The 12578-nt window shown below is 41.9% G+C and overlaps 1 protein-coding gene across 5 annotated transcripts in view; it reads right to left on the bottom strand.

The window, feature by feature from the left end:
* Positions 1 to 6490: 6490 nt before the first annotated feature.
* TNFAIP8L3 (TNF alpha induced protein 8 like 3) overlaps positions 6491 to 12578 on the bottom strand; it is a 42452-nt gene continuing 36364 nt past the window's right edge. For all 5 annotated transcript variants that reach the window (XM_084970307.1, XM_084970313.1, XM_021095503.2 and 2 more), the window contains one exon: positions 6491 to 8017. In XM_084970307.1, coding sequence (XP_084826433.1) covers positions 7455 to 8017 — 563 coding nt within the window. In that variant the 3' untranslated portion in view covers positions 6491 to 7454. The remainder of the gene's footprint in view (positions 8018 to 12578) is intronic.

Genomic DNA, 12578 nt, shown 5'->3' with positions numbered 1-12578 from the left:
TCTTCTTTGGAGAAATGTCTATTTATGTCTTCTGCCTATTTTTAAAATTTATTATTTATTTCATATTGGAGTATAGCTGATTTACAATGTTGTGTTAGTTTCAGGTGTACAGCAAAGTGATTTCAGTTGTACATATACATTTATCCATTCTTTTTTAGATTCTTCTCCCATATAGGTTATTGTAGAATATTGAGTAGAGTTTCCTGTGCAATACAGTAGGTCTTTATTGGTTATCTATTTTATACAAAGTAGTGTGTATATGTAAATCCCAAATTCCTTATTTATCCCTCCCCTCCCCAAGTTTCCCCTTTGGTAACCATGTTTGTTTTAGAAGTCTGTGAGTCTGTTTTTGTTTTATAAATAAGTACATATATATATATATATATATATATATATATATATATATATATATATTTTAGATGCAGCATGTAAGTGATATCATATATTTGTCTTTCTCTGTTTGACTTACCCCACTTAGTATGATAATCTCTAGGTCCATCCATGTTGCTGAACATGACCATGATTTCATTTTTAATGGCTGAGTAATATTCCCTTGTATATATGTACCATATCTTCTTTATCCATTCATCTGTTGGTGGACATTTAGGTTGCTTCCATGTCTTAGCTATTGTAAATAGTGCTGCAGTGAACATTGGAGTACATGTATCTTTTAGAATTATGGTTTTCTCTGGATAGATGCCCAGGAGTGGGATTACTGGATCATATGGTAGCTCCCCTTTTAGTTTTTTTAAGGAGTCTCCATACCATTCTCCATAGTGGTTGTACCAATGTTCATTCCTACCAAGGGTGTGGGAGGGTTGCCTTTCCTCTACATATTCTCCAACATTTATTGTTTATAGATTTTTTTTTGATGATGATTATTCTGACTGGTGTGAGATGATATCTCATTGTAGTTTTGATTTGCATTTCCATAATAATTAGTTATGTTGAGCATCTTTTCATGTATTTTTTTTGGTCATCTGTATTCTTTGCAGAAATGTCTATTTAGATCTTCTGCCCCTTTTTTGGGTGGTTGTTTTTTCAATATTGAGTTGTTTGGGCTATTTGTAAATTTTGAATATTAACCCCCTGTTGGTCACATCATTTGCAAATATTTTCTCCTGTTCTACAGGTTGTCTTTTCATTTTATTGATGGTTTTCTTCACTGTGCAAAAGCTTGTAAACTTGATTATATCATACTTGTTTATTTTTTTAAAATTTATTTTGCCTTGGGAGACTGATCTAAGAAAATGTGGCTACAGTTTTATGTCAGAGAATATTTTGCATATGTTCTCTTCTAGGAGTTTTATGGTGTCATGTCTTTTTTTTTTTTTTTTCTGTCATGCAGTGGCTTGGTGTGGAATCTCAGTTCCCAGACCAGGGTTTGAACCTAGGCTGCAGAAGTGAAAGCACCAAATCCTAACCACTAGACCACCAGGGTACTGCTGTCATGTCTTATATTTAGGACTTTAAACCATGTTGAGTTTATTTTTGTTTATGGTATGAGGGAATATTCTAATTTGTTTGATTTACATGGAGCTGTCCAGTTTTCCCAACACCACTTGTTGAAGAGGCTGTCTTTTATCCATTGTATATTATTTTCTCTTTGTCATAGATTTATTAACCATAGGCATGTGGTTTTATTTCTGGGCTCACTTTTTTGTTCCATTGATCTATATGTCTGTTTTTTTTTTCTGCTAATACCACATTGTTTTGATTACTGTAGCTTTGTCGTATAATCTGAAGTCTGGAAGGGGTATTCCTCCAGCTTGGTTCTTTTGTGGTTTTATATAAATTTTAGGATTATTTATTCTAGTTCTGTGAAAAACATTATGGGTATTTTGAAAGGGATCTCATTAAATCTGTTGACTGCTTTGAGTAGTGTAGCCATTTTAACAATATTAATTCTTCAAGTCCAAGAGCATGGGATATCTTTCCATTTCTTTAAATCATTTTCCATTTCCTTTTTCAGTGTTTTATAGTTTTACACATATAGGTCTTTCACCTCCTTGGTTAGGTTTATTCCTGGTTTTTTGTTTGTTTGTTTGTTTTAAGTGGGGTTTTTCGTTTTGTTTTGTTTTGTTTGTTTTTGCTTTTCACATTCAAAGATCTTGAAAGGAATCATTGAGGTGGCGTTTCATAGTCCATTGGGTAGTATTGCTTTGTTTGACTAATGAGTAACCTCCCTTCTAAGAAATCAACAACAGAGAAATGCCCAGAGCTTCTTCCCTCCTATGATGCTCAGAACGTGGTATTATGGAATCAGAAGGATTCTTAGAAACCTTGTGCAACTCTCTGCTATTACAGTTGAGGAAACTGAGGCCCAAAGAGGAGAGGTATAAGGAAATCACCATGTATTGGGAAAGCTGAGACTTAACCTCCTGACTCATGGCTCATTCCATATTGTATATTTCCTGCTGCCTATGAAAGCTGAAAAGAAAACAACCCCCTAAATACTCATCTCCCTGGTCACCCCTAACCCAAACTCAATAATCCAGTTCTAAAATCAAGTTGTAACTGTTTCTGAATCATGGAGCAGGGGCATCCCATCACTGAGGAAGTTTGACCCTCTCGGCAGGAAAGCTGCTGCTCTGAGAGGCAGAAGAAGTCTAATTACTCCCCAGGGACAAGCCTGTAAGCTCTTCCTTCACAAGTGACAGAGGCTGGAAGAGTGCTCTCTCCCTCCACAACAGAGCCTGGTTGTGGCTTTCCTGCTAGTCTCGGCACTTGCTCTGTGCCAAGCTCTGGCTCCCATCCAGTCCTTATGACAGAGCCAAATCCCAGACTCTCTTGTCCCAGGAGCTGGTCCAGAAAGGTCTTAGAGTCAGCAAGGAGGAACTCTATACCACAGCCTGGGGGGCCCTGGCTGCCCAAACTCTGGCTGCCTTGGTGTATGGCCAGGACCCCTCCTCTGTAGAGACTTTCCCAGCTCAGCAAAGAAAGGAGAAGGCAAGGAAAGGACAGGTTAGTAATGGCACTGAGATATATGTGAACATACCACTATACCAGTGTAATAAGAATGTACCACTGCTGGGGGTGGGATGTGAGAGAGAGCTTGCTCTGGCTGACCATTTCTCCTTCTGAGACTGGGAGGAAATCTGAATGTCACCTGCCTTAAGTTCAGACAAGCAATGAGTTCCACACTCCTGACACCTGGGCCTCTGCACACCAGCAGGTACTGCTGGAACTGAGAGAGTGTGAGCAAGTGCAAGTGGATTTGCAGTGTTTCTTTGCAAGGCCTATGTGTCCCCCAGATACAGGTTTACCCCTCAGTCTCTGAGAGCCCAACACAAATGAGTCACCGTCAAGGGCAGAGTAACACTCATTCATTCTCTGCAAGCCTATACTTTCATACATCATAGCAGGATTTCTCAAAATGGAGAACTCATAGATGCCCAAGCTATGACTGCAGACCCCTGGGGATGCCCTGGCCTCATTAGAGAAACACATTAAGTTCAATTATTTTATTTCTCTTGAGTTGATCCATCAGCACGAACAACAATATAAATACAAACTCAGACCCTGAAGGCAGATGGCATTATCTGGCTATAATGTAGTCATTCCTAGTGACGCAGAAGATACTGATGTATATTTTGCTTTTTAGGGCCGCACCTGTGGCATATGGTGGTTCTCAGGCTAGGGGTCAAAAGGGAGCTACAGATGCTGGCCTAAGACACAGCCATAGAAACGCCATATCCAAGCCGTGTCTGCAAGCTATACCACAGCTCACGGCAGTGCTAGATCCTTAACCCACTGAGCTAGGCCAGGGATCAAACCCGCAACCTCATGGTTACGAGTCAAATTCGTTTTGATGTGCCACAGTGGGAACTCCCAGAAGGTACTGATATCGATTTTGACTTTTTTTATAAGTTGTCAGAATGGAACAAAATTTATTTATTTATTTATTTATTTTTTTGATTGCTATAGAGTTTTTCTTTTTTTTTTTTCTTTTTTTTATTTTCCCACTGTTGCAATGTATACATGTAAGGATAACCTGACCCCATTGCTGGAACAAAATTTATAAACTTCTTTTAGAACTCATGGACTTCTACCTGCTCCAGCTCACTCCCTGTCTCCTGCACCCTGTCCAGAACTTTCAGGGATTTCCAGATGCATTTTGAAAAACAGCGTTGTAGAAGAGTTTTTCCCCTATCAAGCATAGACCTCCCTCTAAGGAAAGAGCAAGAGATGGCCTGGTTTGACTTGTGGCCCCCGTAACAGGGTCAGACTAAACAAAGGAACTCACTGACCACACAGTTTTAAGTAGGGAGAGCCTTCACAATCTTCTCCTCCAAGGCCATCTGATTCATAACTTTATTGTCAACATATTCCATTGCTGGACAGTTCCTACTAACTCAGTGTCTTTGCAGCCGGAAATTGGTTGGTCTAGAATTTTTACTGATTATTTTTGCTCTTGACATCTGGGACCATGTTAAATTAAAACAAACAAACAAACAAGCGCCAAAGATATTGGGCAGAGCATATGTAGGCCTGATTTGAGAACTCATGTATTTATTTTGTATATGTATATATATACCCACACAAAAAGTTCATTGCATTGGAGCAGCCAGGGAATGTACTGATTTGCTTCTGAAAAATGTACATATGGGGGAGATGGGAGTTGGGAGGAGAAGCACAGATGGAAAAGTCTTTTCATTTTGATTTGTCACTGAGCAGAGACCTGGAGTTGCTGAGGGTGTCGAGATTCACAGATGCAAACACAGGGAGGAAAAGTGATACAGACACATGGTGGGCACAGCCGGCAGGGAATGTGTTTCTGCAGGGTTCAGACACATGGAGGACACAGTCAGGGGTGGGTGGAAACTTCAGTACAAGTCCCTGCTGTCCTCCTGTGGGGACAGAGTTGAGTGCCAAGGGATAGTTGAAGACTCAGTGATGTTTCCAGGTAAAACTGCTCCTGCCATACCACCCCACTCCCCTTAAAGAGGGAGTCCCATCTCTGCCCTTGACTTGCTTAGCCAGGCATTGCTCTCTGAAGTTTGCATGGAAATTGATCAATTGAGTGTTTTTGTACCGTTTCTTCTTTTGAAATCAGTTTTCTTTAGGGTGCCACCTGAATGTAGATACTTTAACTTGGCTTTTGTGGATTCTCACTATTGAAAATTTAGTACAGAGTTTCTGAGCAGATGTAGTTAGAGTCCTCAGGATAAACCAATAATGAGATTCTTTCTTTGGCTACCAGGCTGTTGGTTAAATGTTTGAAATTTGTAAACTTTTCAGTTGTTGGATGAAACTCATTTGTCACTTGAATTTACATGTCAGTGGTGTGTTTGAAATGCATACATGCTATAGGTTGTGGCTCTTTTTAGAGGAGTGATGGGTTACTTGTGCCCAACTGCCCCTGGCTACTGTTGATAAGCTGGAGACAGTGGGGAAGCCTGAGGTGGTAGAATGTTTCCACCCACACTGCTATTGCATTTGCTGAGAATTGCTGGTGGAAGTGCTAATCCTTTTCTGATCAGAACAAAAAGGACCTTGTTCCTTCAGAAGCTCGTGGGCTTTGCCCTCACTGTGCTGTGGGCTGTGGCCTGTGGAGAGGGGAGAACCTGCAACCCTCTTTGGCTGGGGAACCTGCCTTCTTCCCTATCTGTTTTAGGTAGATAGAAGACAGTTGCACCCATTCCTTTTGGCGGAGCTGACTTCTCTGAGTAGGTCCACCTGCTTAGTGAAAAAAGAAGAACCATCTGTTATACCAGGAAGTGGTCCTTAATCAGATGAGTACATGAAGGCAGGCATTGAGGGCTCTGTAATTTGGCTACTTCTGGGCCACTCATTGCCTAGTGGGCAGGTAGGAAGGAAGGAACCTATCCCGGACAGCTTCCACTGGCACTGCCCAAATGACCAATGACCTCCTCAGTCCAGACGGGCCCTGGGCATCTGCTCACTCCTCAGGACCGTGGGGAGGGGCTGGGCCCCGTTTGTCAAACATGGAGACAGGGGCTAACTTCATTAGTCCCTGTTACCCCTGGACATCCTTCCTGTGAACTAATTTTGAGTGCTGGTGGCTGAAAAACTTAACCAGATGCTTTATATAATGTTGACTTGGGAGTCAGCTGGGGTCAAACAGCCATAGTAGGTTCACTGGCATTGTTTCACAGCCTCCCCCAAACCATCTATTGATGCTCCTGCTAGAGAGACCACGGAGTGCAATGAAACCTGGGGCTGACCTGATGTGGTATTTTTACCTTATCCTCAGGTAAAAGGGAAGCATAGAAGGACAGAGGTGATGTCCTCCAGGCAAATAAAGCACTAACTACTTTGTGTCAAAGTGAGGCTTTGAGACGTTCAGAGAAGCGGTCACCGTGTCCATGGACCAGCTCTGCACAGGCACCACCCTATATATACTCCCTCTGGGGCTACTTTCCCTTAGGGTCTGAGTGCAGAGCTCTTGCTCCTCATTTTCTTCTTCCTTTTAACACTGAATCCAACTCCAAGGAATTTGATTTTTGAATCACAACTCCAAAACATCTTGTTTGAAGGGTTGTTTGAATTTATTAACAAACCAAAGAAAACAGCACAAAATGACTGTGAAAGACCATGAAAGACGGATAGGGGTTCACTCTGCCCAAACCTCCTGTGCATACTGGAATAAAACCCCCCTACCCCCTATACCTCATGGAGGGTACGCCTCAGATAGGGGCAGGGTAGGGGTGCACAATTCTCTGCCTCTATGTGATGGGTGGGAAACTCTCTCTCCACTCCCTCAACCCCTGGAAAGTTTCCCTCTGCAGGACCATAAACCTGCACATCTAAGACCTAAAAACACAACTCTCAAAAAACATTCTTTCCCATTTGCAGCTGTAGTTTTTCAAACCTTTGAGTTCATTTTTATTTTGTTTGAAATAGCGCATCTAGAGACAGACTGCAAACCCAGCCCATTAGAAACTATTGTTCTTATCTCTGCTGCTTAATAGTCTAGATTCCGGGTTGATCCCTGCCACAACCCACAGAGAAACTAGCAGGACCTTATATTCGAGTTTTTAAAAGTGAGAACATACATAGTTTCATTCAATCCTCACAGCAGCCCTGGGAGGTAGGCAGGCAGGCATGATGGTTTCAGGATCTAGAGAACGAGGACGGAATTGTAACTGGTGGAGCTGGGAACCAAATCCATGTCCTCTGACCCTTGGACCAGGGCTCCTTCCACTTTACAAGATGACCCTGCCCACCTTGATGAGCAGGGCAGCTTTTCTGCATAGAACAGGTGAAATGTCCTTTGAGCTTGCAAACAAAGGGGCTTTTGAGTACAGACCTCATCAGAAGCTCAGGGGATAAGCACATCTGTGCTTATTCCAGCATCAACATCAGAGAGATGACGAGGACAGAACACAAGCATCTTTGACAAGGGCTTCTTCTCGTTTTCCTGATTCTCACCCGGGACACGCTGGGTGCTGTAACATGAATGCAGCCAAGTCCAGGAAGAGGGAGGACATTCAAAGGACCTTCTCGTCTAGCAATTTATTGATTCCTTCACAAATCTTCTTGAGGTTTGGCCTACAGTCCCCATCCAGACTATAAAGGGTGGAGAGGAACTCCATGTCAGCAAAGTGGTTGAAGACGTGGTTGATGCGCCCATGGCTCCTGGGCGTCAGATGTCGCTGTACCAGTTCATGTACCAGGTCCTTGCATTCGTGTAGGAGCTTGGAGAGCACATTCCTATCGAAGGTGTATTCCACCTCGTAGAAGCTAACAATGGTCATGGCAGTCTGATTCAGCTTCTTCCTGAACTTCTCCACAATAATCACCTCCTCCTGGCTGAACTGGTTGTTCCGGTAGAGGATCCCAATTTTGATCGCCACCTTGATTAGGTCTTTCATGATCTTGTGTGCTTCCTTCTTGCTGTGGGTGTGCTCTTTGGTGACTTTGTAGAGCTCATCAAAGATCTCGCTGCTGGTGTCATCAATCAGCATGTTGGCCACAGTTTTGCTGGCTATTTTGCTCAGAATCTTCTTCTGGGCTTGAAGGGCAAGGCTCTTTGAACTAAAAACATCAGGACCTTTGGTAAGAGAAGAGGGAAGAGTTACAGAAATATGAGAACCATTTATTTTGTTTCTACAAGTGAAACATACTAATTTGAACTCACATTTTTACAGCAAAAATTCATGCCTTCATACCCCACAACTCTTTAATGAAACCCCACCCCAGCCTGGTTACCATACTGTCCTCTCCACATTACATGCTTGTTTACCCTCTTGAATCTTTTAAATTGTGCTCTTTCCTCTCTGAACAAGGTTTCCTCACACCCAAGCCAAATCTCACACTTTTAGACCTACTTTATGCAGAAAGCCTTCTTGACTCTATTCATTCACAAAGAACTCTCTACAATGACTACTGCACTGGAACCATTCAAGTTTTGCAAATTTGCAAGTTTTGCAATGAAGGAAATCATTGCTTAATGATAAGAATGCAGCACCCATGCCAACCCCATTCCCAGTATAGACCTAAATGTTTGATCACTGTAGTGTTTTTGACTGAGTCTCAGAATCCATATTTTACTAAGGTGAATTTTTTTTCATGTTTGATATCTTCAAAATTGGGATGTGTCTTATAGTCACTGTGGTCAGGTGGCCGTTTTGCTTTGGTTGCATTACCTATGTGTGTATTAACGTAAACAATATGAGACAGAGATTTGGAAAAAAAGTGAAGTGTACTCTTACAAGAAATGTTGCCTCTCCAGTGCTATCAATGGCACAGAGAACCACCCTGTGTAGGAATACAGACATCAACAGCTCCAAGCAAAGGTGTCTCCAGATGCGTAGTACCCTGAATGTGAGAAAGTGTAGGAAAACCAAAGCCAACTTATTTCCCTGTTACTTTCCATTTTATGAAGGAATGAGAACAACATATGTTAAAAGAAATAACACTATGTCTAAGTAATTCTAAAACAGGATCTTTCAATAAGTATACAATATTAAGCAATAAAAAAGCAATCATTTGCAATTTAATTGGCAGCATTTTTTTTTTTTTAAGAGCACATGAAAAGGTATCTTAGAATCAGTAGTGTCTTAGGTGGGATGAAATACTCCATGAAGTCACCAATTAGCTGGAGCTGACATTTGAAATGAAGCCCACTGGCCACCCTCACTATGACAGTATGTATGTGTATAATTCTTATTTTCTGAAGGGGATTCAAGTTCCTGGAGGACAAAGATAATGTCTTCCTCAGCACCTAGCTCAGTTCTGAGCACAGGGATGGGATGATGTCTGTTAAGGTAAAGACCAGGAAAATACTGCAGAAGAATGAATTTTTCTTTGAAAACTGAGGGCCCTCTAGGATCCTTTTGTCCAGTCCTCTGGCTACATGGAAGTGACAGATGGGATAGGCAGCATGGACAGACAGATGGCCATACATGCCAGCTTCTGCTATTCTGTCCAGTCCCTCCCCATCTCATATTCCACCCCTTCTACCCACTCCAGACTCATCCCCTCAGTGGAACGTCATTAATCCCTGAGTGCTTAGGTCTCATAGACACAAATTCAGTTAACACTCAAGCACAATTTAGACAAAGGCCCCAGTGCTTCCTCCTCCAGCATGTCCCCTCATGGTCTGGCTCCCTCCCTCCCAGCCCAGCCCTGGGTCTTTCCACAACAGTCACTTCTGCTCATGGACCTCTTCCAGGTGCAGGCCTCCATGGTCATGGCCTGGAGTGAGGTCACTAAAGTAGGATCAGCAAAACTAACGCAGTGGGCAGCATGGGTCTCCCATAGCCCTAGGAAACTCTCTCCCAAAAGACTGAGAGGGTAGACTCTTCAAGCAACTTCATAGCAAGTGACCCTGATAAGACCAGGATTTCCCCTTCAGCCTCAGTGTGAAGGGAATAAATGGTGATGCTTGATTCTTTACCATGAGATTTATGCCCCTCCAGAGTTTGAAACAAGTAATATTCCTGCTCAGACTGATCATCTACCATGGTCATCAGACCTTTATGTAAATAACCTTTGTTCCAAAAACATCAAATCTGTCTTCCCCAAATATTTAACAGCATTGTTCAAAAGACTGTGCCATATGCTTTGAAGTCAGCTCCACAGGAGAAACTTAAAGACTTGTGATCTTTGACCCTGTATTCCTCCTCAGATGATTATTCTGACAAGAAAAGTGGAATCTAGATGGATCGGTTCTGGAATATCAAAAAAGCAGTAATTTCTTTGTCAACACCAAAAACTGCCTGAACAGGTATTTTAAGAGGCTCTCTAGAAATGCAGCACACATACATTTATGCAGAAGTAATGGATCAACTGACTCAGTGTCCACTAGAATGTAAGCTCTGGGGGAGCAGGGACTTGTGTCCAAGCTCCAGTGGACTCTGAGCCTAATGCACTGGGGGCCCATAGCAGCTACTTTGGGATGTGGGAACACTGGCTCTGGGGCAGCCACTTCATGGCTTTAACCTTAAGAGCTGGGGAAAGCTGGAGTTTTTACCAAGGCTTCCCTGGCTAGCTGGATTCCAAACCCTGCTCTTTTCACCATCAGCATTCCCAGCAGTTTTCTGCAGAGCAGTGGTCATCACACCTTTTGCTCTTATTTCCCCAAAATAATTTTCAAAAGCTATGTATCTACTTGAATACTTTTTAACCTGACAGTAAGTATTTTCACCTAATGGTTAAATAGTTATAATTTCTAAATAGATAAATGTCTAGATATTCTAAATTGTAAATACTTTAAAGTTAACATGTTAAATTGTTCTTTTAAAAATGTCCAATGTAACCTACATACCTCAGTGATATAACATTCATTATTGTCCATTTTAAAATGACAGGAGCAAGCTCTCCTTTAAAAATTAGAACTGTTACATTGTTCTTTTTTATTCCTTGAGGTTGTGTCTCTCTTCTATAACATCCAGAGAACTTTATGTTTTTCTGCTTGAAAAAATTTGGTCTATCAGTCATAATTCTCTATAACCAAAGGATCCATATAAATTGAAGTTTATTTTTTTTCTTTTTTCTTTTTAGGGCCACACCCATGGCATATGGAGGTTCCCAGGCTAGGGGTCGAATCCAAGCTACAGCTGCCTGCCTACACCATAGCCACAACAATGCAGGATCCAAGCCACGTCTGCAACCTACACCAGAGCTCACAACAATGCCAGATCCTTAACCCACTGAGCGAGGCCAGGGATCGAACCCGCAACCATATGGTTTCTAGTTGGATTCATTTCCACTGAGCCACAATGGGAACTCCACAAATTGAAGTTTAAATTAAAAGAAGATCCTAGTGACCCAAATCTCCAATCTTTAAAAAATTCCTTCTGGAGTGAGTTATCATTCTAATTATTTGCAGTACAAGTATTAAGCTTTTGATAAGTACTTACTAAACATAAAAAGTAAATGCACCTCCAAATGAGATGGGTAGGGGCAGATAATGGTGCTTTGATTAAAAGAGCCATCACCAACACCAGAGTTTCACATCATCCCTTTGTTTGACTAGGAGATTTTACACCCCAAGGTAATTTGTCCCAGTAAGAATATTTCCCCCCCCCCTTTCTTTTTACGGCTGCACTGTGGCATATGGAAATTCCTAGGCTAGGGGTCAAATCAGATCTGCAGCTGCAGCTGCCGGCCTAGGCCACAGCCATAGCAATGCCAGATCTGAGCTGCATCTGCAACCTACACCATAGCTCACGGTAATGCCAGATCCTTAACCCACAAAGCGAGGCCAGGGATTGAACTGGCATCCTCATGAATACTATTGGGTTTGTTTCCGCTGAGCCACAATGGGAACTCCCCAATATGATTTTTTTGGGGGGTGGGAAATCCATTACTGAAACAGTAGAAAGAAGGGAGGTCTCCATGTCTTGACCTCAGGTTGTTTCTCAGGCAGGTGAGTTAGAGAAGACTACTGAGGTGAAAAAGAGGAATTGGACTTATAAACTGATCCATCAAAACTCTCCTCATCTGGAAATCCAAATCAAAACAAGAATGAGACACCACCTCACACCAATCAGAATGGCCATCATTAGTAAGTCTGCAAATAACAAATGCTGGAGAGGATGTGGAGAAAAGGGAACCCTCCTACACTGTTGGTGGGAATGTAAATTGATACAGTATGGATAACAGTATGGAGATTCCTCAGAAAACTAAAAATAAAATTACCATATGATCTAGCAGTCCCACTCCTGGACATACATTCAGACAGAACTATAATTCAAAAAGATGAATGCACCCCTATGTATCTTTTGTTCTTTGCATAACTATTCACAATAGCCAAGACACGAAAACAACCTAAATGTCCACTGGCCAATTAATGGATTCAGAAGATGAGGTACATATATACAATGAACTACTCAGCTGTAAAAAAGAACAAAATAATGCCAGTTGCAGCAACATGGATACAGCTAGAGATTATTAGAGATACTAAGTGAAGTAAGTCAGAAAGAGAAAAACAAATATATCACTTATATGTGGAATCTAAAATGTAGCATAAATGAACCTATCTACAAACAGAAACAGACTCACAGACATAGAGAACAGATTTGTGGCTGCCAAGGGTGAGGGAGGAGGGAGTGGGAGGACTGGGAGTTTGGGTAGATGCACACTGTTACATGTAGAATGGATAAGCA

This window comes from Sus scrofa, chromosome 1 (genome assembly GCF_054392235.1).
Source record: "Sus scrofa isolate SSC_HxYL_T2T_F1_AM1 chromosome 1, Sscrofa_HxYL_maternal_Yorkshire_Landrace_v2.0, whole genome shotgun sequence".
Taxonomy (NCBI): domain Eukaryota; kingdom Metazoa; phylum Chordata; class Mammalia; order Artiodactyla; family Suidae; genus Sus; species Sus scrofa.
The sequence above is the reverse complement of the archived record's forward strand: the minus strand, read 5'-3'. Positions and strand labels throughout refer to the sequence as shown.